The sequence below is a fragment of the Fukomys damarensis genome, unplaced genomic scaffold (assembly GCF_012274545.1).
Source record: "Fukomys damarensis isolate Sample0158 unplaced genomic scaffold, DMR_v1.0_HiC HiC_scaffold_39, whole genome shotgun sequence".
Taxonomy (NCBI): domain Eukaryota; kingdom Metazoa; phylum Chordata; class Mammalia; order Rodentia; family Bathyergidae; genus Fukomys; species Fukomys damarensis.
This window is the reverse complement of record NW_022900951.1, coordinates 110891858-110915811: the sequence shown is the minus strand read 5'-3', so window position 1 is coordinate 110915811 and position 23954 is coordinate 110891858. Positions and strand designations below refer to the sequence as shown.

Here is a 23954-nt window from a genome sequence, read left to right as displayed (position 1 = left end):
CCCCACTTCCTCCGACTTCGTCAGGACGTGGAAGTTACGTGGCCGAGAGCCCCCGCCGAAAGAATAACCCATTCCCAGATCCGGGGCTCTGCTCAGTGACTGCCAGCGGGGCGCCGAGATGCGGTGGGTGGTGGGGAAGAGGCAGAAGTGGCTCCTTTCCCGACTGTCAGTGGCCCCGCCACCGGTGGCTCGCGGCCGAGGCGTCTGGCCAGCTGCGGTGTGGCTGACTTTGCCCCGGCGGGGTCGGACTTGGGAGCCCCCGGTGCAGCCCGGCGGAGTTCTGTTGCCCCGGAATGTGGCTCCGGAAACAACTCTTTGGCGGACGGCGTGAGGAGGGGTAGAGGAGGGAGCTTCACTCCCTGTCCACGGTGACACTGTCCTCGCCCTTCCTCCAGTCCGGACGGTCCCCCCTGCGATCGAGTGAAAGGAAATGTGGGGGGGGGTGCTGGAGCGAGACGTCCCGGAATGGCTTTAGCTCTGCCCGCTTTGCCTGGAGGGAGATGAAAGGGGTGGGGGGTACTAGCTCGAAAGCATTCTCGGAATAGTGGGGAATGCATGGGGGGACGGGCCTGTATCCTCCCCCCTCCCCGGACCTCAGCGCTGATCCCGATGGTTGCACCAGCTGCTCCGCTGTAAACAGGCTCACATGACCGGTTTCACATGGAGCCGGCCGGTGCGAGGACCAGAACTGGAAAGGCTGGGCCCCAATCAGGTGGGCTGAAGTCTTTGGACTGAACGTTTTTTACTCTCTTCGCAGCTCTCCAGCCTTTAATCAATGTTTTGCGGTTTCCCCTTTGTGGAAAGTAACTGACATCTGCCCTCTCCTACTGAAGTATCCCTTCTGCCCCAGCAGAATCAAAGGGTTCTCATATCAGGGACGGGGGGGGGGGCAAATATTTAAGTGAAAATGGTTTCGCAAAAGATCTTTTGACCTTTGAGGGAAATAAGAGGACGCAGACCTGAAAAGTTGAGTCCTTTGGATTTTGTGTAAAAAGTTCTGTTTTTTTGGACTGCATTACATTTTGTTCTTAATGTGAATTCCAGGCAGAGTGGGAAAGCCTACTTTTTCAGACAAGGCTCACACGGGATTTACTACATTCTTGATCATGAAAATTTTGTTCATACTTCCTCTACGTAGTGACATTTCTTTACCTATAAAATGTTGTATTCAGGAAACAGAAGTGAATACTAACTTTTTTTTTTTTTTTTTTGTTTGTACTGGGGATAGAACTCAGGACCTTGAGCTCACGAAGCAGGTGGCAGAACCACTGAGCTAAATCAAGCCCAGGCTTCTCGAATTCACAGCGATCTTCCTGCCTCAGCCTCCCAAGTGCTGGGATTACAGGCATGCGCCACCACATCCGGCAGAACACTAAATTTTAAATTGCACAAATATTTGGTATAAAGTGGTGGAAGTTTGGGAAAACAGGAAACCAGGCCAAATGTGTCTTTCAAGTTATTCACATCTACATACCCAAATAGAATGTGAGTTTAAACTAGTTTTTGAAGCATTTCTAGGACTCTGTAAACGACAGGTTTATGCTAGAATATTTGCAAATTCTTCAAATATGTAAAGGGTAGTTGTGATAGATTCTCTTTACATGTAATACAATTACATGTAATTATAGCCCTTTATGGGCTAAGATAGAAAGTAGAACAAATAACATATAAAGCAATGCGTGTGTCTTCCATTTTCTTCCCCAATTTTTTATACTTATATTTTTTTCTCAGAGGGCTCTTACATTTAATTCCATTTTCTGAAACAAAGCAATTAAGAAACTGCAAGAAATTCTACTCCACTCATTATTAGTTCGATAAAGAAAGTAATTTGCTACCATTATTTTTGTTTTTAAAAACATTTAAGATGGCAAATAGAGAAAGTTAAAATATTTCCTAAAAGTTAGCAAAGAAGCAAATTACCAGTTTTGCTCCGAATCTTGTTTCGCTGCCTTGCAACTTTGTAGAGAATCCTGCCCTACTATAATACATTAATACATTAATAATACAATAATACATTCAGTGGTTTTCCCTGTGCAACCCTTGATTTCCTCTTCTGTAATATGAAGGTTTTTGTTTCCAAGGTCTCTGGTAATTCACAAGTTCCCTAAAACAGTGTAGGTTTTGATTGGGAACTTTTTGGACAAAATAAGCTGATCAAATAATCTAAGATATTAGTATCAATTAAAAGAACCTGCAAGTATCCAGAGTTGTGATAAATTGGAATTGCAACCTGGAAAATTCTCATTAGGTAAATTATCCATCTAGGTTGCCCAGTACCTCCCTAGCTTTGTAAGAATTGAAGATGGCCTCAGCTAAGTCATCGTGGCAAAACTAGAAATAACAATCCCACTTGACTTTCTTGACCTTCACAACATAGTACAAAGTCTATTGTTTTGCTCTTTCCAGCTTTTTCCTAAGTTAAGCAGGCTATGTGATTTTAGTGATGTTAGAATAAAAGAAGGAAGGCTCTACAGGGTCTCACTTCACAGTACCTTGGTTACATCATCAGAACCAATGTCAGGGTTCCACCTTTTCCGGGTTTGAAATTTAAGTTTGTCAGTATATCATGAAGTTATGTGCCAGTCTCAAGGACTGATCCAGACCTACCAAACCCATGAAAGATTTATTTTAGTAATAAATGCCAGTTTACTAAACACAGTGAAAAGTACAACTGCCAAGCAGACTAGAAAGCTCATCTATAAGCTAAGATACCCTTTGCTCTTAACTATGGAAACACAGAAATTGCTCGACTTCCCTTTTCCTATGTTCTATGTGGACCATTTATTTCAAACCTTGCAGTTGGTAGATTTAACAAGATGTCAGATTTGTTTTATGTAAAAACATTTGTAAGGATCTATCCTAATGACCTGGTTGAACTTTGGTTACCTGTAGAACATCTCTCAAATCTCTTTCCATTTCTACTGCCTTAGTCTAGGCCAGTGGTGGCAAACCTATTCCACGCGTGCCACAGCTGGCTGTTTGTTATCACTGAAAACCCTAAAAGGTTCACCATCACTGGGCTAGGGCCTCATCTCATCATACAATATTCACTCAACAGTTTTTTTTGTGTTTGTTTGTTTTTATTGTGACTACTCTGGAGTCTGCTGTTTTGCTTGATTGATCAATGGTAACCACTCCTATTTCAAATCTTCTTGGGTCAGTTCCCTGTTTAAAATTATTCAGAGATTTCCCATTGCCTGCAGCAGTGAGTGGTTCTCAAAGTTAGTCATGCATCACAATCACCTACAGGGCGTGTTTAAAAACACAGATAGCTGGGGCCTGCTTCCAGAATTTTTCTCATAGTACTGAGAATTGAACCCAGGTCCTGTGCCCTGAGCTACATTCTCAGCCCTTTTTTGTTTTTTATTTTGAGACAGTCTCTCCCTAAATTGCCCAGATTGGGCCTGAATTTGTGATCCTCCAGTCACAGCCTGCCAGAGTAGCAGGATTACAGGTGTGTTCCACCATGCCTGGCTTGCTTGTAAATCAGCTCTAGGGTGGGAACCAAGAGTTTTCCTTTCTAACAAGTTCCCACGTGAACCACCCAGATATCTAGTCCAACCTTAAACTTTCAAACTGGGCTTACGACATTTTTCACAATCTTGCCTCAATTTACCTTTTCAATCTTATCTCTTACCACCCACTCAGTACATACTATTTTTTAACCATATTCAATGCCAAAACTCACGTTAAGTGTTCCTTTCATGCCTCTACATGTATGCTACAGGGAATTCACTCTCCTCATTCCTATTGCAGTTGCTCGTAAAGGCAGACTGTCACGTTTATGTTCCCAGATCACTTTGTATCTACTGGCGTTTTATCAAGGCACCTCATATTCTAATGACAGCTGTACATCTATTTCTATCTCTTGATGAGTTTTGGAAGGCTGGATAATGTTTTCATCTTTTTTCCATATTCCTCAGTACAGTGCTTGTTGTATAGATAAATGCTGAGTAAATGTTCATTGAATTTGAGATTCTGAAATTTAGGGGCCAGGCTTGTGCCACTAAACCCAGCCCAGTAGTGATTCTAAAACTTCTGAGACTTCTACATGTAGCAACATACATATTTCTTACAATGAAATAATGTTTCTTGGAAAATGATATACTTCTTGAAATAACTGGAGACATTAGAATGTTGTGGAATACCACCGACTACCTTGCAAGCTCAAGGGCCCAAGTTCGATCCTTAGTACCAAAAATTTTAAAAAAGAATGTTGTGGAATATAGAAGTAACATGTTTCCCCTTATAACAGAAATGTTTTTCTAAAGCCATTACTGTACTTTTTTTTTTTTTTTTTTGTACCAGGGGTTGAACTTGGATCGTTTTGCTTGCAAGGCAGGTGGCGGAACCATTAAGCTAGATCCCGGCCCTTACTGTACTTTTTAATCATACTACGCTATTCAACATTCACCTGCTGAATATGTACCAGCCTACCATTCATATGATTTGTAGCAATTGGCTCTACTGGTAAGATATGAAATTATATCAAAAACCTAGAAGATACATAAAAACTTGCCTATTATTAAGCAATGAACAATTAAAATGTAAAATGGACATTATAATATATTGTTTGTGAAAGAGCTGACTTTAGGAACATATTAGCCATTACAAATAATAGATGATACCAGAAATTCAAGGCAGAAAAAAAGCTCACCTTTTCAGCTTTTTTTTTTCTTTTTTTTGGGGGGGAATGTACTAGGGATAGAACTGAGGGCCTTGAATACGCTATGTGAGTGCTTAACCGCTGAGCTATATCCTCAGGATAAGAGCTGAGGTTTTGTTTTCTGTTTTGTTTGAAACAGCTCTGGCCATGTACACAGTTCTAGCTAACACCTGACTCACTGCGATCCTCCTGTCTCAGCTTCCCAAGTGCTAGGATCACAGGTCTATACCACCACACCTACCTTAAGAGCTGAGTTTTTTAAGTGGGAGGGAAAGATTTCAGTGAGACGAAAGCAACAGAAATTGTTCTTAACTATTTTTTAAATAAATTGTATTTTATTTTATCTGAGCGCCCCCCCCCAAACTATTCTTAACTATTTAGCATTTACTTGGCCTTTAGCAAGGATTGCACACAATATGGAGGACAGAGATAGCCCTTGTGCTCAGATAAAAGGGAACTGGCCTGAAGCTGGAGCTCTGAACCTTAATCAGAGTAAACAGCAGGAGCCGGGGACAGAGGTAGTTAAGTAGATGGTTCACTTTGGCCAAGCAGATGGGTCAGTAATTTATGGGGAAGGCTATAGTTTGAATCGGTCTCAACTGTTTTTTGAAATTTTGAATGATGCTAGTACAAGAATCCCTAGGGCCCATTTATTTGATTTGATTCTTCTTGCGGCCTCTTCCCCCCAAAAAGGGACATGAAAAAGAAGAGCAAATGAGAATATGCTTTTAAAATGGTTTCTGTGCTCATTAGCAGGCTCCATTGTTTGAATCTGTGGTGATAAAATACATGGGAACATCCTTATTTACCTGCGAGTCTTTTAAAGGGAGGTGCAAATGGAATTATTAGACAGCAATTTGAAAGTATACACTCAAAAAATATACACTCCAAGAAAAAGAGTGTGAGCCCTCAAGAGAGATAGGTTATAGTTTAGAGCTGGGAATATTTGTGATTTTGGTGGTAGAAATCTGTGGAATTTGTGAATCTATAGGATGTTCTGTTTTGGTCTAGGTTTACTGGAAAAGGATGCCCCGCTTTACAAGGGAAAGGCATGAGCCTCATTTTTTTTGATGGGTAATCTAAGGTATTTTGCCTGGAAGCATTCTTTGAACTCCATCTGTTTCTCTAGCTTATGATCAGTTTTCTGCCCTTTACTTTATCAAATAATTTATGGACTTCAAGTATCTTTAGAGATTTGCAGTGTGAAAGATCTAGAAGAAAAGAAGCATAAAACAAACCTAATGCATATTGATATAAATAATCTTAGGTAACTTTGACTATCCTCATTTTTTTTTTCGGTACCAGGGATTGAAATCAGGAGGACCTTGTGCTTGCAAGGCAGGCTCAGTAACACTGAGCTACATCCCTATCCCAAAAAGTACAATTTTTTAGTTATTTTTCTTTCTTATCTCTTTTTTCTTATCTTTATTTCTTCTATCCTACCTCTGGACTTTGATCTCTTACTCTGTTTTTGGTTGGGTTTTGGTTTTTGTGACAGAGTCTGGCTATGTATTTCAGGCTGGCCTTAAATTCACTATGTATAGACCAGGTTGGCCTGAAACTCCTGGCAATACTCTTGCCTCAGCCTCCTGAGTGCTGGGATTATGAGAGAGCCCCACCATGCCTGTCTAATCCCTTATTCTTTTGTTTTTCCTTGGTTTTTCTTGGGGGTGGGGGTTGGTACTGGAGATCGAATTCAGGATCTTGTGCTTGCCAGGCAGGCATGGTGACACTGAGCTATGTCCCCAGCCCCGATCCCCTATTCATAAGGGTGGGGGATTTAGCTCAGTGGTTCCAGTGCCTGCCTCGCAAGCACAAGAGCCTGAGTTAATCCCCGGTACCAAGAAAAAAAAAAAAGAACATAAGAGTGAGAAGGGCCCAGGTTCTGTCTTCTGTTTCAGGTTAAGGAGAGGCCTTGATGTAGCCTCACCATGGATCAAAATCTTAACCTGAATGATCTAATAGAGACATAGGAAGATGCATTTTGTTGTTTGATAAACCATCGTCTTTCAATAGTTGAAGTTTTGGTCCCATGCTTCCTTTTCCTCCTGCCACTGGCTCTCCAAGAGAAATGTCAAATGTCACCAGACAGGGTCAGAAGAATTTCCCAAAATGGAGATAAGGCACTTAAACCCACAGTACCCATAAGATGAATTTGTAGGTTGGCCTGCTCCCATCATGGAAATAAGAATTTTCAGGACTGATAAATAAGCTCCATAAAGGGATTGGTAGGTAGGCAGCAGTTTAGACATACACACTCAAGGAAATAGAGTGCGGGCCCTCAAGAGAAAGAAACACTGAGAGTCTTCTCTTTCCCTTTGCTCAATGCAAGGTGAGGAAAACAGGAAAACAAATTATTTAAGGTACTGTTTTTTTCTGGCTGAATGACAAAGTGTATGTGGAATTTCATTGTTTATACTGCTTCTCGTAGGAGAGTCGTTTGGAAACTGGTCACCAGGTGGTGTGCACACATAAGTTTTTCTTCTGTATTTTCATTCTGGATTGCCTTTCTGTGCCAGTAGTATAGAAACAAGGGCAAGGCGGTTTCCTGTATCACCACCTCCCAGCTGTACCGTCTGCCTGGCATGTTGGAGTCTTGGGTAAACACTGCTGGCCCAGTTTGACTCTGAGGAGCCAGGGGAGATGAGAGGGAAACAGAAGAGAGGAGAGACAGCTGGGAATGCTGATTCTTTCTGCTCTCCCCCACCCAGCCTGTGGCTCCCGGCCGTCAGAGATTTACTGCGCATCTAATTAGGATCCTTGCCTGTCTTTGATGGACAGAGTGCGTTCAGCTGTGGGGTGGGCACAGATTCCCCCATGGAGGAGACAGTTATTAGTAGATAACTGTTAGGATAACTGATGAGCTCAGCATCGGTTAAGAGCCAGCAGTGAGCTTGGGTCTATAAGGGAGGGAAAAACAAACAAAAACCGATATGGCATTCTGACTGAAATCTGAATGAAAAATCAATTAAATTATGTAGAACAACTGTCAAAATATTGAATCCACACAGTAAGTACATCAAAAATCCAACATTGAGATCCATGTAGATCCAAATAGTACCTTAGAGGTGTGCTACAAGGAGGGTGAATTTATACTAGGCTTTGAAGAGTGCATAAAGTTTTACAGTCCAGAAAGGAAGAATGGGGCAAGCCTTGGTTATTAATGCCCTAACAAACAGTTACTGACGGCCAGAGCTAACGTTTCATAATCAGGAAAAGTAAGTGTGCAACTTAGTAAATGAAACTGAATCTGACTTTTGATTTTTTTTTTCCTTGTTTTGGTGGTACTGGGAATTGAACCCAGGGCCTTCACACTGAGCTGAATCCCCATCCATTCATTGTTTTTAAAAAAATTTAACAGGGTCTCCCTAAGGTGCTAAATTGCCGAGGCTGAGCTCAAACTTGTAATCCTCCGGCCTCAGCCCCCCATACTCCTGGGATTACAGGAGTGTATCACCACACCCAGCTACTTTTTTTTAAATTAATAAAATAAAAAGGGAAACACAAATCATGCGAATGCAGTCTTGGTTGTGACTTGAATTTTGAGTCATGATTTTAAGAACTCTCATCTTTTTGAAAAGCAGGGAATTTTTCTAGAGATGAGGGTGTAGTGGACGTCAGCATCAGGACACACGAGGTGAGGAAAAGGAAGTGTGGTCTAGAGACCAGAATTATTTCCCCACCACCCTGTGCAAATGCTGGGTGAGTGTCTTAACCATCTTGTGCCTACTTTCCTTATCTGCCAAATGAGAAAGACTGGAACCAGACCTTTTTTGATTTGGTGTGCATTTGACTTTTAGAAAGTAACCTCATAAACGAATTTGTGGTAAGGTTTTATCAGCTTAGTATGTAATCTCTTCCCGGAATTTACACTTTATCTTTGTTTTTGGTACCGGGGATCGAACTCAAGGCTTTGTGATTGCAAGACAGGCGGTGGAACCATTGAGCTAAATCCCTGGCCCCACACTTTATTATTTTATAATGTGGACTGGAGCAAAGAGAAAGTGTTAGTTTCCTAAAAAACCATCAATTAAAGGCAGACACTATGCTTCATTATGTTGGCAAAGTTGCTAATCCTGCCCTGGTGACCTGGTGCTAATTCCCTAATACCCACTAGTTGGAATTTAGGATGCAACTTGTATCTCAGCCAAGACAAGTGATAAATGGGAAGGGAGAAAGAAAAGAAATAGTAAACTTCTCAAAAATGATTAATGTCACCACTTTTTGGTGGTGCCAAGCAGATGGCCTATTTTGAACTCATAGGGAAATATATACATAATCAGTTCCCAAAGAATAAGCTTCAAAATAAAAATAAGAATTTCTTCTAAGCCCTTATTCCAAGCTAATAACATTTGTACTGTGACCTTTGCCAACTAATTTCTCCTTAAGTTAGAACGAAGTCTTTAGTGCTTTTTCTGAGTGGTTATTTTTGACTTCCTAGGCAGACTCGTGAACCATCTCATGCACTTACTTTTTATTCTTATTAGCACATGTTTGCGAGACATAATGATTACATTCTTTGTAGGTAGCTGGTGCCTTCTTTTATACCATAACATTTATATTGGAGTTCTAGTGGTTTCTAGGTTGCAGACTAGTGTTTGCTTTTCTCATTGTAATGAGTTTCTGTTGTGTGTCAAATTATTTACACTAGTTGAGATCCTATTTAACACATACTTTAAGGTTTTAAATGTTATTAGAGGATCATAAATTAGAAAATGCTATTAACAGAATTTTTTACACATTGTTTCTAAATTCTCTCTTACCTTTCAAAACAAGCACTTTTTTCACACTAGGCCACAGTAGATGTTAAAGAGTATCTCCAGCCTCTCAGTTTCTATCTTTGGTGGCAAACTTGAGTATCCTTCCAAAGATTCTTTCACATACCCAAGAAAATAGGTATATATATTCTTTGATTTCCTTTTCCCACACAAATAGTAGCGTGTGTTTCACACTGCAGTGTTCCTTGCTCTTTGCAATTAACCCTCCATCTTTTTGAGGGGAGAGTGGTGCTGGGGATTGAACACATGGCCTAACTCCTATGGTTTTCCCCCAGCCCCGACTTTACCCTCCGTCTTGAAGATCAGTAGTCTGTGTCCGGCTACACAACAAGCTTCTTTCTTTTTCACATATATCTGGTATACCAACAAATGGATACTTTAATGAATCCCCTATTAATGGACAGTTGGGTAGCTTCCAATCTCTTTGAATGGTGACCTTGTATTGAGTACTAAGCTCTGTTCTCTGTGCTTCTCATACATCATTTTATTTAATCCTCAGTGCTGCAAAGAAAACCTTTCACATATAAAACTTCACAGAGATGTGTATCTCCCTTTCTGTATATATGTATAGTACCTGAATATACATTATGCATATGAATATCACAATATGGCTTTAGTTTGCGTTTCTCTTATTATGAGTCATTAAACCTTTTTTCATGCAACTTTTTTTTTTTTTGATTTTTTGAGACAGGGTCTCACTATGTAGTTGAGACTGCCCTGGAACTCACTATGTAGCCCAGGCTGGTCTCGAACTCACAGTGATCCTCCTGCCTCAGCCTCCCGAGTGCCCAGCCAAACCTTTTTTTTAAGCAAGTCTTTTATTGGTACATTTTAGATGTACATAATAATAATGCTCATCATAGGGAATTTGCACCTGTACATGATAGATCCTGCCTCTTCTTTATTTCCCATTCTCCACTCCCCTCAGCACCCTCCTCTCTACACATAAAAGCTTTGTTTCCATTTTTTCTATGTTTACTTTTTTTTCTTCATTCTTTTCCCCCTCCCCCTCCCTTGTTCCCCTTCTCATTTGAGTATTTTCTTCCCATTTCCTAATATCTGTTGTACATTTTATTTTATTGGTCTTTTTTTTTTCTTTTTTGTTGCTAGGAATTGAACTCAGGGCCTCCCACTTGCCAGGCAGGCACTGTACCACTGAGCTACGTGCCCAGCCCTACTATTTATTTTTGTCCTTATTTCCACTTTCGGTTTCTCACACCAGAGAAACAATGTGGTCTTTAAACGTGTGTGTCCGATTTATCTCACTTAAGTGTGTGGTCTCAAGGTGCATCCATTTAGGTAGAAATGTGTCAAGCTCATCCTTTATGGCAGAGTAGTACTCCATTGTATAAAAAAAAATCCCCATCTTCTTTATCAGTGGTTGATGGGCATTTGGGTTTAAACATCCTTATAAGCCAGAACAACTTGAATGTCTTTTTCCTATGAAATAATTTTTTCTACTGACTTGCCTTAATAATTAGTAAGTCCCCTGATAGGGGAATTAGACATTGCCTATGATATGAATTGAAAATTTTCGTTACGTTTTGCTTGTAAAATTTTTGCCCCCGGGCTGGGCATGGTGGCGCATGCCTGTAATCCCAGCACTCAGGAGGCTGAGGCAGGAGGATTACAGTGAGTCTGAGACCAGCTTGAGCTACATAGTGAGTTCCAGGTCAGTCTCAACTTCATACTGAGACCCTGTCTCAAAAAACCACCCCCAAAAGTTTTTTGCCATGCAGAATTTGAAAAGTTATATAATCGAATTTATCAACATATTTGGTTTCTAGTTTTATGCCATTGTCAGCCTGAGATTGAAAACAGAAAAGTCTCGTGTTTTTTGTTTGGTACTTATATGGGTGTTTGTCTTTTTTATATTTAAAGCTTTGATCTGTTTGAAATTTATCTTGGTATGAGGAGTGAAGGATAAATTCAGTTTTGTGCTTTTAGATGGCTATCCAGTTTAATTGATTCTGATTACCCTCTCACAAATTAGAGGTGCCACCTTTTATGGTAAGCTACGCTCTGATAGCAACAGAATTTTAGAATGAGGAGGTGCATATTATTTAACTAATGTCAAGTTTGGATCTTCTCTACTTAATAGCCAAGCTTTCTGAGAAAGTAATTATTGAGCTTGTTATTTTCTACTGAAAAAAAAACTAGATATCAAACGTGTGAGAGTACATTATCTGAATAGAAATGTGTATGGCTTTAAGCAAAAGAAAGAAATTCAGAGCAAATAAAAATGCAGAGTTGGAATTATTTAATCAGATCAAGAATGATCTCAGTTTTGTTTTATGAAAATGGATAGGCAGTTGTGTAGTGGAAAGAATACTGGACTAGGAGACAAGTGGCCTGTCAGCCTTGTTTTGGTTTTGCCTTTTTATCTCCATGTTGTATCTTCATAATTAAATAGTAATGATAAACACTTAGAACATTGCTTGGCCTACAGTAAATGGTATCTGTTTATTAATCATTCTGTCCATGTAATTAGTACTTTGTAATTTGTTATAAATCATCAAATGTTAAATATTGTTTCTAAGAAAATGTCAGCCACAGACCCTGTCTCAGTCAAAACAAAACCCAGAAGTAGATTCAATATTGTTATGAGCCACATATATGCTATAAATTAAATGGCTACAGAAATGAGGAACGAGTATCCAGGAGAACCCGCCGCCTCGGTCCCTTTGCATATGCAATTCCCTTGGTCTGAATGCCCACCTCCCAGGACTTAAATGTTTATGCTTCTTTTCGTTAAGGACTCTTATCACGTGTCTTGTCATCTCGTGGCCTCTCTTCCAGGTAGAATTATCCCTTTAGGCTTCTGACTCTGACACTTTATATAACTTGGTATGTATTATGATAGTGGTAGCTTCAGTATTTTTGTCTCATCAACTAGACTTGAACCTTTTGAGAGCAAGGCCTGTGCACTATTTCATCTTTATATCTCTGCTCAGCTGCTGATGTACACCCGGGCATATAATAGACGTTTAGTTGAAAGAAAAATATAAAAATGTGACTACACAGTTATACAGGATCCTGTTTGATAAAACGGCATTAATAGGAATCAACATATTAGCCCTGATAGCTGGTAAAACCAAATTTATTCATTGGTTGTATTTCTCTCTGAATGTATGAGAACCTGAACCCAAGGTAGTAAATGGGTTTATAACCTATTTTAAATGTGTGATCTAAGGAGTGAAAAAACAATTTCTGTAATTGTGTGTTTGACTTAAGAGTCACACTTAAGGTGCTTGCTAAATTCAAATGAGATTAGAAGATAAACATAGAAGTACCACACTACCACACTTGACATTCAGACTTTTTCTAGTTACAACTATTTGGAGCATATTCATGGATGCAAGAAGAATCCAAAAATGCTTCTGAAGTTGGAAGAAAAGAGCTCTCATAAAGCCTGTGTACTTGACACGGGGGAGGGGGTGGTATTGCTAGGCACGCCAAAGCCTACTTTTGACTGAATCTTCATAGAAAACTCAAAGAACTACTTAGCAAGCATGGCTCCTAAGCTTCAAGATATTTTAGCTTGTCTTGAGTTTCAGTTAAAAAAAAAGATTAAAAGAACTCTCCTACCCGCTGCTGCCAAAGGCACTAAATAAAGCCTTGTTGACATGAGTACAAAACTGAGTCTCCTGTTTTTCTCCCACAAATCATGGAAAATCACTTTTTTCAGTTTTAGTCTTTAAGAATTCTGATGGGCTCATATAAAGTGAGTTTTGACAATACTTGGTTTTTTTTCTACTTTTTAAAAATCTTGAGTTTTAAAAATGATGTCCCTTTGATCTCACCATTTTGTTTGTTTGGTGTTTTGTTTTCTTTTGTTTTGTTTTGTTTGAGACAAGGCCTCATTGTGTAGTTCAGGCTGTCCTTGAACTCACTATGTAGCATAGGCTGAACTCAAAATCATGGCAGTCCTCCTGCCTCAGCCCCCGAAGTGCTGGGATTACAAGCATGTGCCACCACATGCAGCTGATCTTACCTTTTTGAAAGGAGATGATTAATTTGTAAAAGTCTTTATTCCTTTATTCAAGTACTTGTGCAATTTATCATAGGTTGAATCCGGAGCATAAAAGGAGTATGTGCAAATTTTCTTTGCATAATTTGGAATAAGCTATATAATAAAGCCAAGTAGAAAGGTCAAGAGGCATGTTTTGGCGATTTGAAGAACTATTTTCATGGATGTTAAACATGTTTTTTGTGGAAAGACTGTAGAGTAATGAAAATCAATATCATTCAGTTTCTTTTCTTTCTCCTTCTGTTTCTAGATTGCCAAAATGCTTTGGAGTTTTTAACTGAATCTAAGAAAAGTCCAAAATAGATTTGAGACTATAAAACCGAAGCTGCAGCAAAGGGCGATTCAGTGCCAATGCATCAACAAAAAAGACAACCAGAGTTAGTGGAAGGAAATCTTCCTGTTTTTGTGTTTCCCACGGAGCTCATATTTTATGCAGATGATCAGTCAACACATAAGCAAGTGTTGACTCTGTACAATCCCTATGAGTTTGCCTTAAAGTTCAAAGGTGAGTCTCCTAGATCAATCTTACAAATTTTTAACTAGTCCCTACTAATTTTTTACTTGTAGAAACTAGTTGTTTTAAAACCACTAATGGCCATTGTGACTTTTTCTTTCAGTTTTGTGTACTACTCCAAATAAGTATGTTGTCGTTGATGCTGCAGGTGCAGTAAAGCCTCAGTGTTGTGTGGATATGTAAGTCAAAATCACTTCCTGGTAACACATTTTCAGCATGTTAATATTTATGTTTTTAACTTGAAAAAGACCTTTTCATGAAGCTTATTCCTACATAAGTCATTTATGATCTTTGGATTTTTTTTTCTTGCTGAAAATTTATCTATCAAAATTTAAGACATTTCTAAGAGACTCTAAACAAATCAACCAAATAATAATATTTCATTATGTTGGAGCTAATGTATATGTCAGTCGTTCCTTGAATACTTCCTCAATGTGGTTTTGGTTGAAGCAGAGGTGTTGATGAAGGCCAAGTTCTGACTTGTTCCTTTCAATTTCTCTAACTATAATAGGGATTTTAGCTTTCTTTGGAACATCCTGCTATTGCTGTGACATTTGGGAAACTAGTAATTCTATGGTGTAAAAACAATGGTAATAGAAGTCTTCGAAATGATGCAGCTAGTAAGCCTGGAAGTTAGTGTATATAAACAGGAAGCAAGGGTGTAACTACTCATCTGTAAAAGGTTGTCTGAGCGCTTCCAGATAATTTCGTCTTAGAGTGTCAGATAATGATTGTTTGTTCAACCTGTTCATATTTAATTTTCACTTTAGAACTAGTGGTGACCATATGGATCCATTGACCAGCCCTTATTTTAAGCCATCAAGTAAACTGTATTTATTAAAATCTTCTGTGAGAAAGGAGCTCTTTTTCTTGAATATATTGGCATCATCTCAAAGCCATAAGTTGATGTATATTTGAAAATGTGTTTTTACACATTTCTGTGGATTTTCATTCAGTACACAGTAAGCAAGTACTGTTCCCAAAAAAGTAGCCTTGGCACATTAATGTGTTATCTTTGATTTAATTGCTTTGTGTTCACTAGGAAGAACAAAGTACAATAAAAGGAATTGCAGAAAACGCAAAAATTGCGGTGCTTTATACTCTTTTTCTCTTTACAAACGTACAGAAGAGTATTATTAGCCCTCTGTTACATTACTCATAGTGGACTAGCTTTTCATACAGTTATTTATTTTTACCTGTGTGTAAACCAGTTCTAAGTCTTAGGTGAGTTTTGTTAGTTGAAGAATAAATTAGTGGCAATGGAAATTTAAGTATGCTTTTTTTTTTAGATATGCTTATATGGGTATGCAATTTCATATATTCCTATTTAAGATATATTGCTTTCCACAGATATCCAAGGAAAAAAATCAGTTAAAGGGAATTTACTTATTCTTTTACTTCAGACTTTTCAATAGTTTAGAGTATGTGCTTTCATCTGATATTTCAGAATTACTCCTTTAGGGTTATGCTATGATTTTTTTTGTTTTGCATCATTAGTAATTTTGGGGATTTGAGTAATTGGTTATAGTCAGTTAATATTTTTTTCAGTTAATATTATTTTACTGTGTTAAGATCTCCTATTTCGTTCTGTTTGACAGACCCCCAGAAACCTAAATAATATTTGTTATTTTTTTGCCATTTTCAGTGTGATTCGTCACAGAGATGTTCGATCCTGTCACTATGGTGTAATAGACAAATTCCGTCTCCAAGTTTCCGAGCAAAGCCAGAGGAAGGCTTTAGGAAGGAAAGAGGTTGTTGCTACTCTTCTTCCATCTGCAAAAGAACAACAAAAGGAAGAAGAGGAAAAAAGAATAAAGGAACACTTAACTGAAAGTTTATTTTTTGAGCAGTCATTTCAACCAGGTAGTATTGGGTTCTTTTTAAAGCCCTTTGGGGTTTACACATTTCTAAAATAAAAATCATCAGAGCTAAGAAAATGTACTAGAAAGTAGATGGATCTACTACTTTATACCTAGTCAACCACTTCAAAATTGAACCTAGAGACTAGGATACCCGAAAAAGAGCAAGAGGACTAGAGCTTTTAGAAGAGAAGCTAGCCCCCGGTAGACTAGGCAATACAGAGAGGGCAAACGTTGCACCCTAATTTATATCTATATATTTTATAATATAGGTATATATAGATATATAGTATAAAAGCTTTTTATATTTATAGCACTACATATGTAAATATGAGTATGTATAGGTTTTATATTTAAAGATTATCTACAAAATATATGAAATTGGAGACTACAGGCACATTTTATGATGCTGGCACAGTATGGCAATTATATACTTTTGTTTCTATGACTTTCTTATATCCTTTCTCATTTAATTAGTTCAAAGAAGGAGAGAGATTGTGTTTGGCAACAGGCCAAGTTTATTGCACTGTTCATATGATTTTGAAAAAAAATCTCATTAAAGTTGAAGTTAATTAAACTAAGTAGATTATAATATCCCCTGTGGGCTATTAATTGAATCCCTCTCTACTTCTCATTTCCTTCTAGCTTAGATATTCTAAGTGTTATGATATATTCTTTCAACATTGACAGTATCCTCATATTCAACTCTTAGGACATCATTCCCCCTCCCTCCCAATTTCTCATTATCTCTCTCTACACCTATTATAAGAGGAGGGAGATAAAATTTTCCATAGAAAAACAAGCTTTTTTGATAGTGTTATATGAATGTGACAACAGCTGTCCTTAAAATCGTAGCATATTACATGTGAGGGATTTTTTTCAACATCCACTTGTCATTACATTAATTCATAGACCCGTATCAGTCTGTTCATCTTCAAATGTTTTCTTACTGTAGCCATGTCTGTCTTATCAGTCCATGCAGAGAGGGTCCAGATTTCCTGGTGATACCAGGACTAGGGATGAGATAGTAGCTAGTAGATTGTTTCCTTCTCAGCAACTGTTATTAATTGTTAGGACCATCTTTTGAGGAAAAAGAACATTTGCCGAATGTATTTTTGACAGATCAATATTGTGAAACTGACTTACTTAGGAAATGCAGGATTCCCCCTTGAAAATGCCCCCCCAGGAAAGAAAAGCCATTTGATGACTATTTTTGATGTTATATTCATAATTTAAAGTAAAGGAATTATTGAAGCTAATTTTGGACTTAAAAGACTAGTTTAATAGCCAAGAATAACTCAGAAGTGTGTCTATGTGGATATAAGGAGAAATTATTGTTATTTTTTTAGTTTCTTAGAATTCAAGTGAAAATCACCCTAAAAGACTGAATAATTATAACATATATCACTCTTATTTTATAATAAACATTGGCATCTATAGTATTTGAGAGAATTTTTATTGTAATGTTGAAACAGGTAGATGAATTAGTATGGAGGATATTGGCCAGAAAACATAGTCGTCTCTATTTTGGGGAAAAAATGTCTAAGCTTTTTATGTCAGGAAGCTCGCTGAAGACAGGCTCCTTATTTGTCTTGTTCACCATTATGTCCTCAGTACTAGCATAGCGCCCAGCACAGATTGGTTACCCAGTAAATACATGAATTGGCTGACTAGAGCCCTTTAAGTGTGATGGTGACCTAGTCTGTGTGGGCAAAGTGATATGTTTTAACTTCTCTTGTCTATTAATTTATATGTGGTTCCTAGAATGTAGAATGTTCAGGTTTTCTCATTAACTTTCTCTGAACTAAAAATGTCAAAATAAATTAAGATTGTTTTGTGGAAGTTTTTTCTGGGAGGTTTTTAAATGTCAGTATTTTTTCATGTTGTTAGCTTAGAAAACACTTCAACAAAAGCATATTATTAGAAGTATTGCAAGTGCGGCAATGTTAAGAGATTCACTGTTAGCAGGGAAAGAATTGAAGGCTGCATCAGGGAAAATTTCAATTTTAAAATATTGAAAGTCAGTAAAATGAGCTTTTAAGGTTATTGTATAAAAGACATTCAGTAGTAACAAATTCAAAAAAGAAAACACCTATAATCCCATGCACTGGACAAATCTGCTTATGTAAGTGTTCCATGCTACTTTCTAGACCTTGTCTGTGTGCATAAATACAATTTTGTATCTTGTCAGTTTTTTAATTAACAGAAATGTAAGTGTTAAAGTTAGAGAAACCCACAAAACACTGGGGCCCAGGTTATTAAAAAGACAATTTAAAAGATATAACTGAATTTTGCTGGGTCTATCTTAATTGCATTATTAATGAACTGCTATGTCTTTGCTGTGTTTGAGTCTGTGCCTTCCGGCTTAAGAAAATTATGCTTTTTATTATTGTTGATAGTAATAAAACTTTAAGATAACCTAAGAGCCCATCAATTTGGAATTGATTAAATTATGAATGAGACGGCATGCGAGACAGACATTTACAAGGACCTGATAGAATGATAGATGTTTCTATATTGACATAGAAAAATCTTCAAATATATTTCACATTTAAGGGGTGGGAAGGCGGGGCATGGTGGTACATACCTTGTAATCTAACTCTCAAGAGTTGTGAGGCAGGAGTTGCTGGAGTTTGAGGATAGCCTATACTACACAGCAAGTGTGAGACCAGCTTGTACCACATAGTAAGATACTGTCTGAAAATCAAAATTAAGGGGATTGCAAAAGTTATATAACAGTATATATAATATGGTTTCATTGATGTTAAAAATTATGTTTATATAAAATCTGAAAGGATGAAACCAAGCTGAGAAGATGAAATTAATGGGGGGAAAAATGTTTTATTTTGTTTTGTTTTGTTGGTTTTTTGAGACAGGGTCTAACTGGCCTTGTTCCTCCTGCCTGGGCCTTCCAAATGCTGGCGTTACATGCATGCAGTAACCACGCCTGTCCTGGTCTTTTTGTTTGTTTGTTTGTTTTGAGATACAATCAAGGACAGTTCAGGCTGTCCTTGAACTGACCAGGAAGCCCAAACTGACCTTGAATTTGCAGCAATACTCCTGAGTTTTGGGATTACAGGCATCTTCCATCACTCCCAGCTTTGTTCACATAGTACCAGGGAAATGGTTATTTCCATTTTGAAAAATTTCAAGCATTTATGCAAATACTTTTGGAATTTTATAAATAGTAATTATTCTATGGAATTATCTTTATTGTAGGTTTTCACTGAGCAACATAATTTTCATAAATAAATATTTCCTTAAAAACCCATCCTTTTAACTAATAGACATCCAAAATTATTTATTAACTAAGACTTGATTTTTTTTTAGGTATTTGTGCTATTGTTTCATTCCCACGCAATAATCACTATAAAATTTGAATTTGTTTTTTAACCTGCCTGGCTTTGGTGAGGTTCAATTAAACTTTACAACAGCTAAAGTATAAATAATTTAGAAAATCTCTACTGACAAATAGAATGAGCAGTGTTATTTCATTAATGAAACACCAAGATTGTGTTATGATTGGGCAATTGCTTTTTAATGAAAGGAAGTTTAATGGGGAAAAACATATAACAGAAAATGCTATTGGGTTTCTTAAAACAGTGGGTATGTATATAGTACATATAGAGTCAGAACAGTAGAATAGCAAGCTTGATGGCAAATCCTTTACATTTTTATCTTGTAAGAATATTCAACATGAGATCAACCCTCTTTTAAGTGTATAATGTTAGCTGTAGGTCAAGGTTGTAGAACAGATCTCTTGATCTTCTTCATCTTGCACAATTAATTGCAACGTACACCCATTGATTAGTAGCTCACATTATTCTCTCCCAGGCCCTAGCAGCCACCATTCTACTTTCTGGTCTACAAGTGTTGACTATTTAGATGTGTCATTTAAGTGGGATCGTGCACAATTTGTTCTTCTGTGCTGGCCTGATTTTCATTTAGCATAAATTTTCCAGGTGTTGTTTCTCTTGCTTTCTCTCTTTACTATAAATGAGGTAGGAGCAGCGTGGGCAAGAACTTTCATAGGCAGGTTTATAATAACATTGATATTGTCAGAAGAGGAAACAGGGTGCTGCAGTTATTAGAATCAAACTTACCTGAGGACCTCCCTAAGATAACTCGAAGGCAGTGCCATTCTTATGTAGTGGGCTCAAGTGAAGTCCAGCTGCATCCCTGACCTAGGATGTTGCCATGACCCCACTATTAGTCAAATCCATGGAATATTCCTAAAATACTTAGCCTCTTGGCTTAATCACACAGTACCCCATAGCTTGTTGCTTGCCCCTTGTGCTTGCATGGCTGACTGAGAGCTGCAGCTCACTGCGGCTGCTCAGTATTGTATTGCAAGATCATACCACGGATCACTAGCCCAGAAAAGACCAGAATTCAAAATTTAGAGTGTGGCTTCTGCTGAACCTGTAACCCTTTGTACTGTCATAAAGTCAAGCTATCTCAAGTCTATTGCAACACTGTAGAGGAAGAAAATATCAAAAAGCAATTTGATTTTAGCACATTATTTTAAGATTCTATTTGTATGTTTTATATTAAGCATACTAGTAGAGGAATTGTGCAGCGTATTTATAAATATATACGTACTACCTGCCAGCACATGCTTGAACACTACTGATGAGAATGGGAAGTGGTAACTGTTCTTTTCAGTAGGAACTCACAAGGTCGTAATGCCATTTCTGGATACATCTTTTAATGGCTCCAAACACTTAAATTATAGGCATCCAGATAAGTGCAGCAGATGGGTCTCTAAGGAATGGGAATGATGGGGAAGGAGCCAGAGAAGCTGGCCATAACAGAATCCTGGTGAGTGGTGGCCAGTATATGTGAGGGAACTTTTGAGTTGTTTTTACAGGAAAACTCAGAGGCCTTTGTCTTTTTACAGAAAGCAAAACTGTCCCCTCAGGACCTAGTTTACTAACCATCTTCCTGGGAGTGGTGTGCATTGCAGCCCTGATGCTGCCTACACTGGGGGACATGGAATCACTGGTGCCTCTCTACCTCCATTTAAGTGTGAATCAAAAATTAGTGGCTGCTTACATCTTAGGTAAGGGTTTTAAAGATGCATTTGGGATGTATGTAGGGTTTATTTGTGGGAGGTGGTTTATCTATTTATTTTGTCAACTAGATGGAGGATTGCTTCAAAGGCATGCTGAGATCAGGAGCATTTGAAAATATAAATTTTGTCTCATTATTTCTCTTAACCTTACTTACCTAGTAGCTTAAACTATATTTACTGACTTATTTTCCTTTTGCTGACTTGCAGTGGTGTAAGCCACATATAAAATGCACGTATTCCATGGTACAGTGCTTGTGCTTAGAAGATCGGCTCCAGAGAAACACTTAGCAAGGTGCTGAATGATGCAACCATATTTAATATTGTGAACATTTCTCTTGAAACCGGATCCCTATTTCTTGTTCAGTCATTCTTTCAGTAATCTGGCTTCAAAACTTCTATTAATAATTTCAATTGAGCAAACATATTAAGTACTTTCCATGTGTCAAGAATTGTGGTTGGGGTGATAAAGGACTCTTTCTTCATGTTCTCTTCTTTGTTCTACTTAGATGCCAACTCTTTTGAGTTGTTTTTGGTGTGCTCTCTTTTATCTTTTATTTCAAAATTATCTTCTAAATGGTCTCCCTTGCTTCTGTGTGTGCTCCTCCTTATTCCTTCTCCTCATCCTGTCCATCTTTCATATTGCTGTCAGGTTGCTTTCCATTCTGTTTTAATTTCATAGCTTTTCCCTACTCCAGAACCTTCAAGTTCTTCCTTTCCCATAGTCCACAGGCTGAATTTATAACTCCGCAGTCTGGCATTTAACAGTCTTCACAGTCTGTTTAAGATCTTGCGGAGCCAATCTTGTCCAGCTGATTCCCTATATAAACACTTGATTAGAGCCTGTTGGATTTTTTATTGATTTCAGAAAAGCTCATTTAGAGTCATGGTCCTCCTCCTGGACCCTTCTTTCCCCTGAAATGCCCGTATCTTTTTTTTAAAATTTTTATTGAGTTTATTGGTACATTTTAGGTATACAATACAATTACATTCATTATTGGGATCTTGTACATTTACATGACAGGTCTTGATTCTCATTTTTTCCCCTTGTCCCTGTCCTCCCTTCACCCCCTCCTCCCTTCCCCATTTACAAACACTTTATTTCCATTTTTTCATGTTCTCATATTTTTTCCTCTCCCTTATTACCTTTCCCCCACCCTTCCCACTTTCCCTACACCTTTAACCCTTTTCTTCCTATTTCACATTATTATCTCATTAGGATCTTGTGTACTATTATAGTTTTTCACATCAGAGAAACTATTCAGTATGAAATGCCTGTATCTTTTTTGTCTGTCTTTTAAGGCTCATCTCAGCTTTTACCTTTGGAAACAACTTTTCTGACTGCCACAGTCCTATGTGATCATCTTTCATCTGTGTCCTTTTTATGTGTTTGTTTCCAGTGCAAGGGCTAGAACCCAGGGCCTCGCACATGCTAGGCAAGCACTCTACCACAGAGCACCACCCCTAGCCCTGGACTGTTTGATCACACACTCTCCTCACCACTCATTTACAACTGTCATGTTCTTATTTTATTAAATGCTTATTGTTTTACATGTGAGATCTCTCAAGGAAAGCATGAATACTATGCTTCTCTCCCTTTCTAGCCCTAGGGCCTTATTACAAATAGGCTCTTGATGTTTCTGTTGATAAATTCTGTTGGCTTTGCCAACACTTTAAAATGGTATGTCTGCTATTATTATAGCTGATGTGACTGGATAAGGTAGGAGGTATGTTTGATGGTGGAATTAGCTATGGGCAGACATTAGTGATTTAATTGAATCTGTCCAGTAACTGCCCATTGCTATAAATTGGATTTCTTCTATATAATATCAACTAAATTCAAATTGACTTTGTGTTCTTAGAAGAGTGTCTGTCTGCCTATGTACTATATTTTATTTGTTCACTGAGGTCCAAATACTTGCTTCTTAAATGGAAGATTTTGCAAACTGCATGTCTTTAATTGTTCTCCAATATTTTTCTTTTAGGTCTTATCACAATGGCTATACTTAGAACATGAGCGAGGATTTCAGCTGACTTCTGAAGTAAATTTATCTTAAATATGAGTGTGGACTGCCTTTCTCTATTTCACTCCATTATCATGCTACACATAATTGAATGATTTCAAATAATTGTAAATGTATAATATATATTTTAAATTACTGTATAGTTTTATTTGAAGGACTCTATCTAGCACATTATGTTACAGACAGCAAGGATGCTTCTGAGTGACACTTAGGAAATTATTTGATGAAGTTCTTTTTATATCTATACCTATGGTACAAAAGATTTTAATTAAAAGATTTGTTTGTCATCTTTTAAAAATTCACTTTGATTGATAAGGGTCCTGGATCCTTCAAAGTTAAAGGTCTTGATGAGCAAACTTTCCAGCCTGAAAATCAAATTACATTTATTTCCTAGTTATGAACATCAACATAACTATCTGAATTATACTTTGCCCTCTGTTATAAAGAGTTGCTATGGTGTTTCTAAAATAAGAGTTTTATAGTTAATGTGTAGAAGGTTAAAAAAGGGGTAAGGTACTAAGGGATTGTGCTTATCCTAGGGTCTCACAGAAGACACAACATATTTAATTCATTTTGTGAACTACAGAATGGGTTGTGGTCCAGACACAAAGCATAGGGAATAGGTTGACATCTCTGTTTGGTCTAAGAGTTCTAAAGGAAGGCTGGCATTTGTTTAGTTAGTTGGTCCAGGCTGCCTTTACCTCTGATTAATGCTTTATGTTAATGGGAGGATCACTTTATCTTTTCTCCTGAGTCCCTTGACTGCCCAACTGTAAGTGATTTGTCCGGATTGGGATTATCAGATACCAGGTGGTTTGTGTGAGGATGATTTTTCCTTTCAGACTCTAAGCCAAGTATAGGAAAACCTGGGTACCTGTGTCTACTTTGTATCTGTCACTGAGGCATTTTTAAGTTTTTATTTATTAAAATAACTTTACCAAAAAATCCCCTAAGCACAACTATTTACATTTCATATAGCCTCTTCTGATCTCTAACATATATATATATGCAG

At 37.8% G+C, this 23954-nt stretch overlaps 1 protein-coding gene across 2 annotated transcripts; it reads left to right on the top strand.

The window, feature by feature from the left end:
• Nucleotides 1–24: 24 nt before the first annotated feature.
• On the top strand, nucleotides 25–23143 carry Mospd1 (motile sperm domain containing 1). Of its 2 annotated transcripts, none has more exons than XM_010614281.3 (6): nucleotides 25–123; nucleotides 13725–13979; nucleotides 14092–14167; nucleotides 15634–15851; nucleotides 20748–20909; nucleotides 22904–23143. In XM_010614281.3, exons 2-6 carry the CDS (start codon nucleotides 13826–13828, stop codon nucleotides 22933–22935), a joined length of 642 nt encoding a protein of 213 aa, XP_010612583.1. In that variant the 5' UTR covers nucleotides 25–123; nucleotides 13725–13825; the 3' UTR covers nucleotides 22936–23143. The 2 variants fall into 2 exon arrangements, with proteins under 2 accessions (XP_010612583.1, XP_010612584.1); XM_010614282.3 differs by lacking the exon at nucleotides 25–123 and adding an exon at nucleotides 1363–1485.
• The last annotated feature ends 811 nt before the right edge of the window (nucleotides 23144–23954 follow it).

Bases quoted from the DNA above. Each gene is read 5' to 3' on its own strand.
- Mospd1 (XM_010614281.3), top strand. From the start codon at position 13,826: ATGCATCAACAAAAAAGACAACCAGAGTTAGTGGAAGGAAATCTTCCT. The intron at 15,852-20,747 runs GTAGTATTGGGT...GTCTTTTTACAG, and splicing joins TGAGCAGTCATTTCAACCAG to AAAGCAAAACTGTCCCCTCA. The intron at 20,910-22,903 runs GTAAGGGTTTTA...TTTTTCTTTTAG, and splicing joins AGTGGCTGCTTACATCTTAG to GTCTTATCACAATGGCTATA.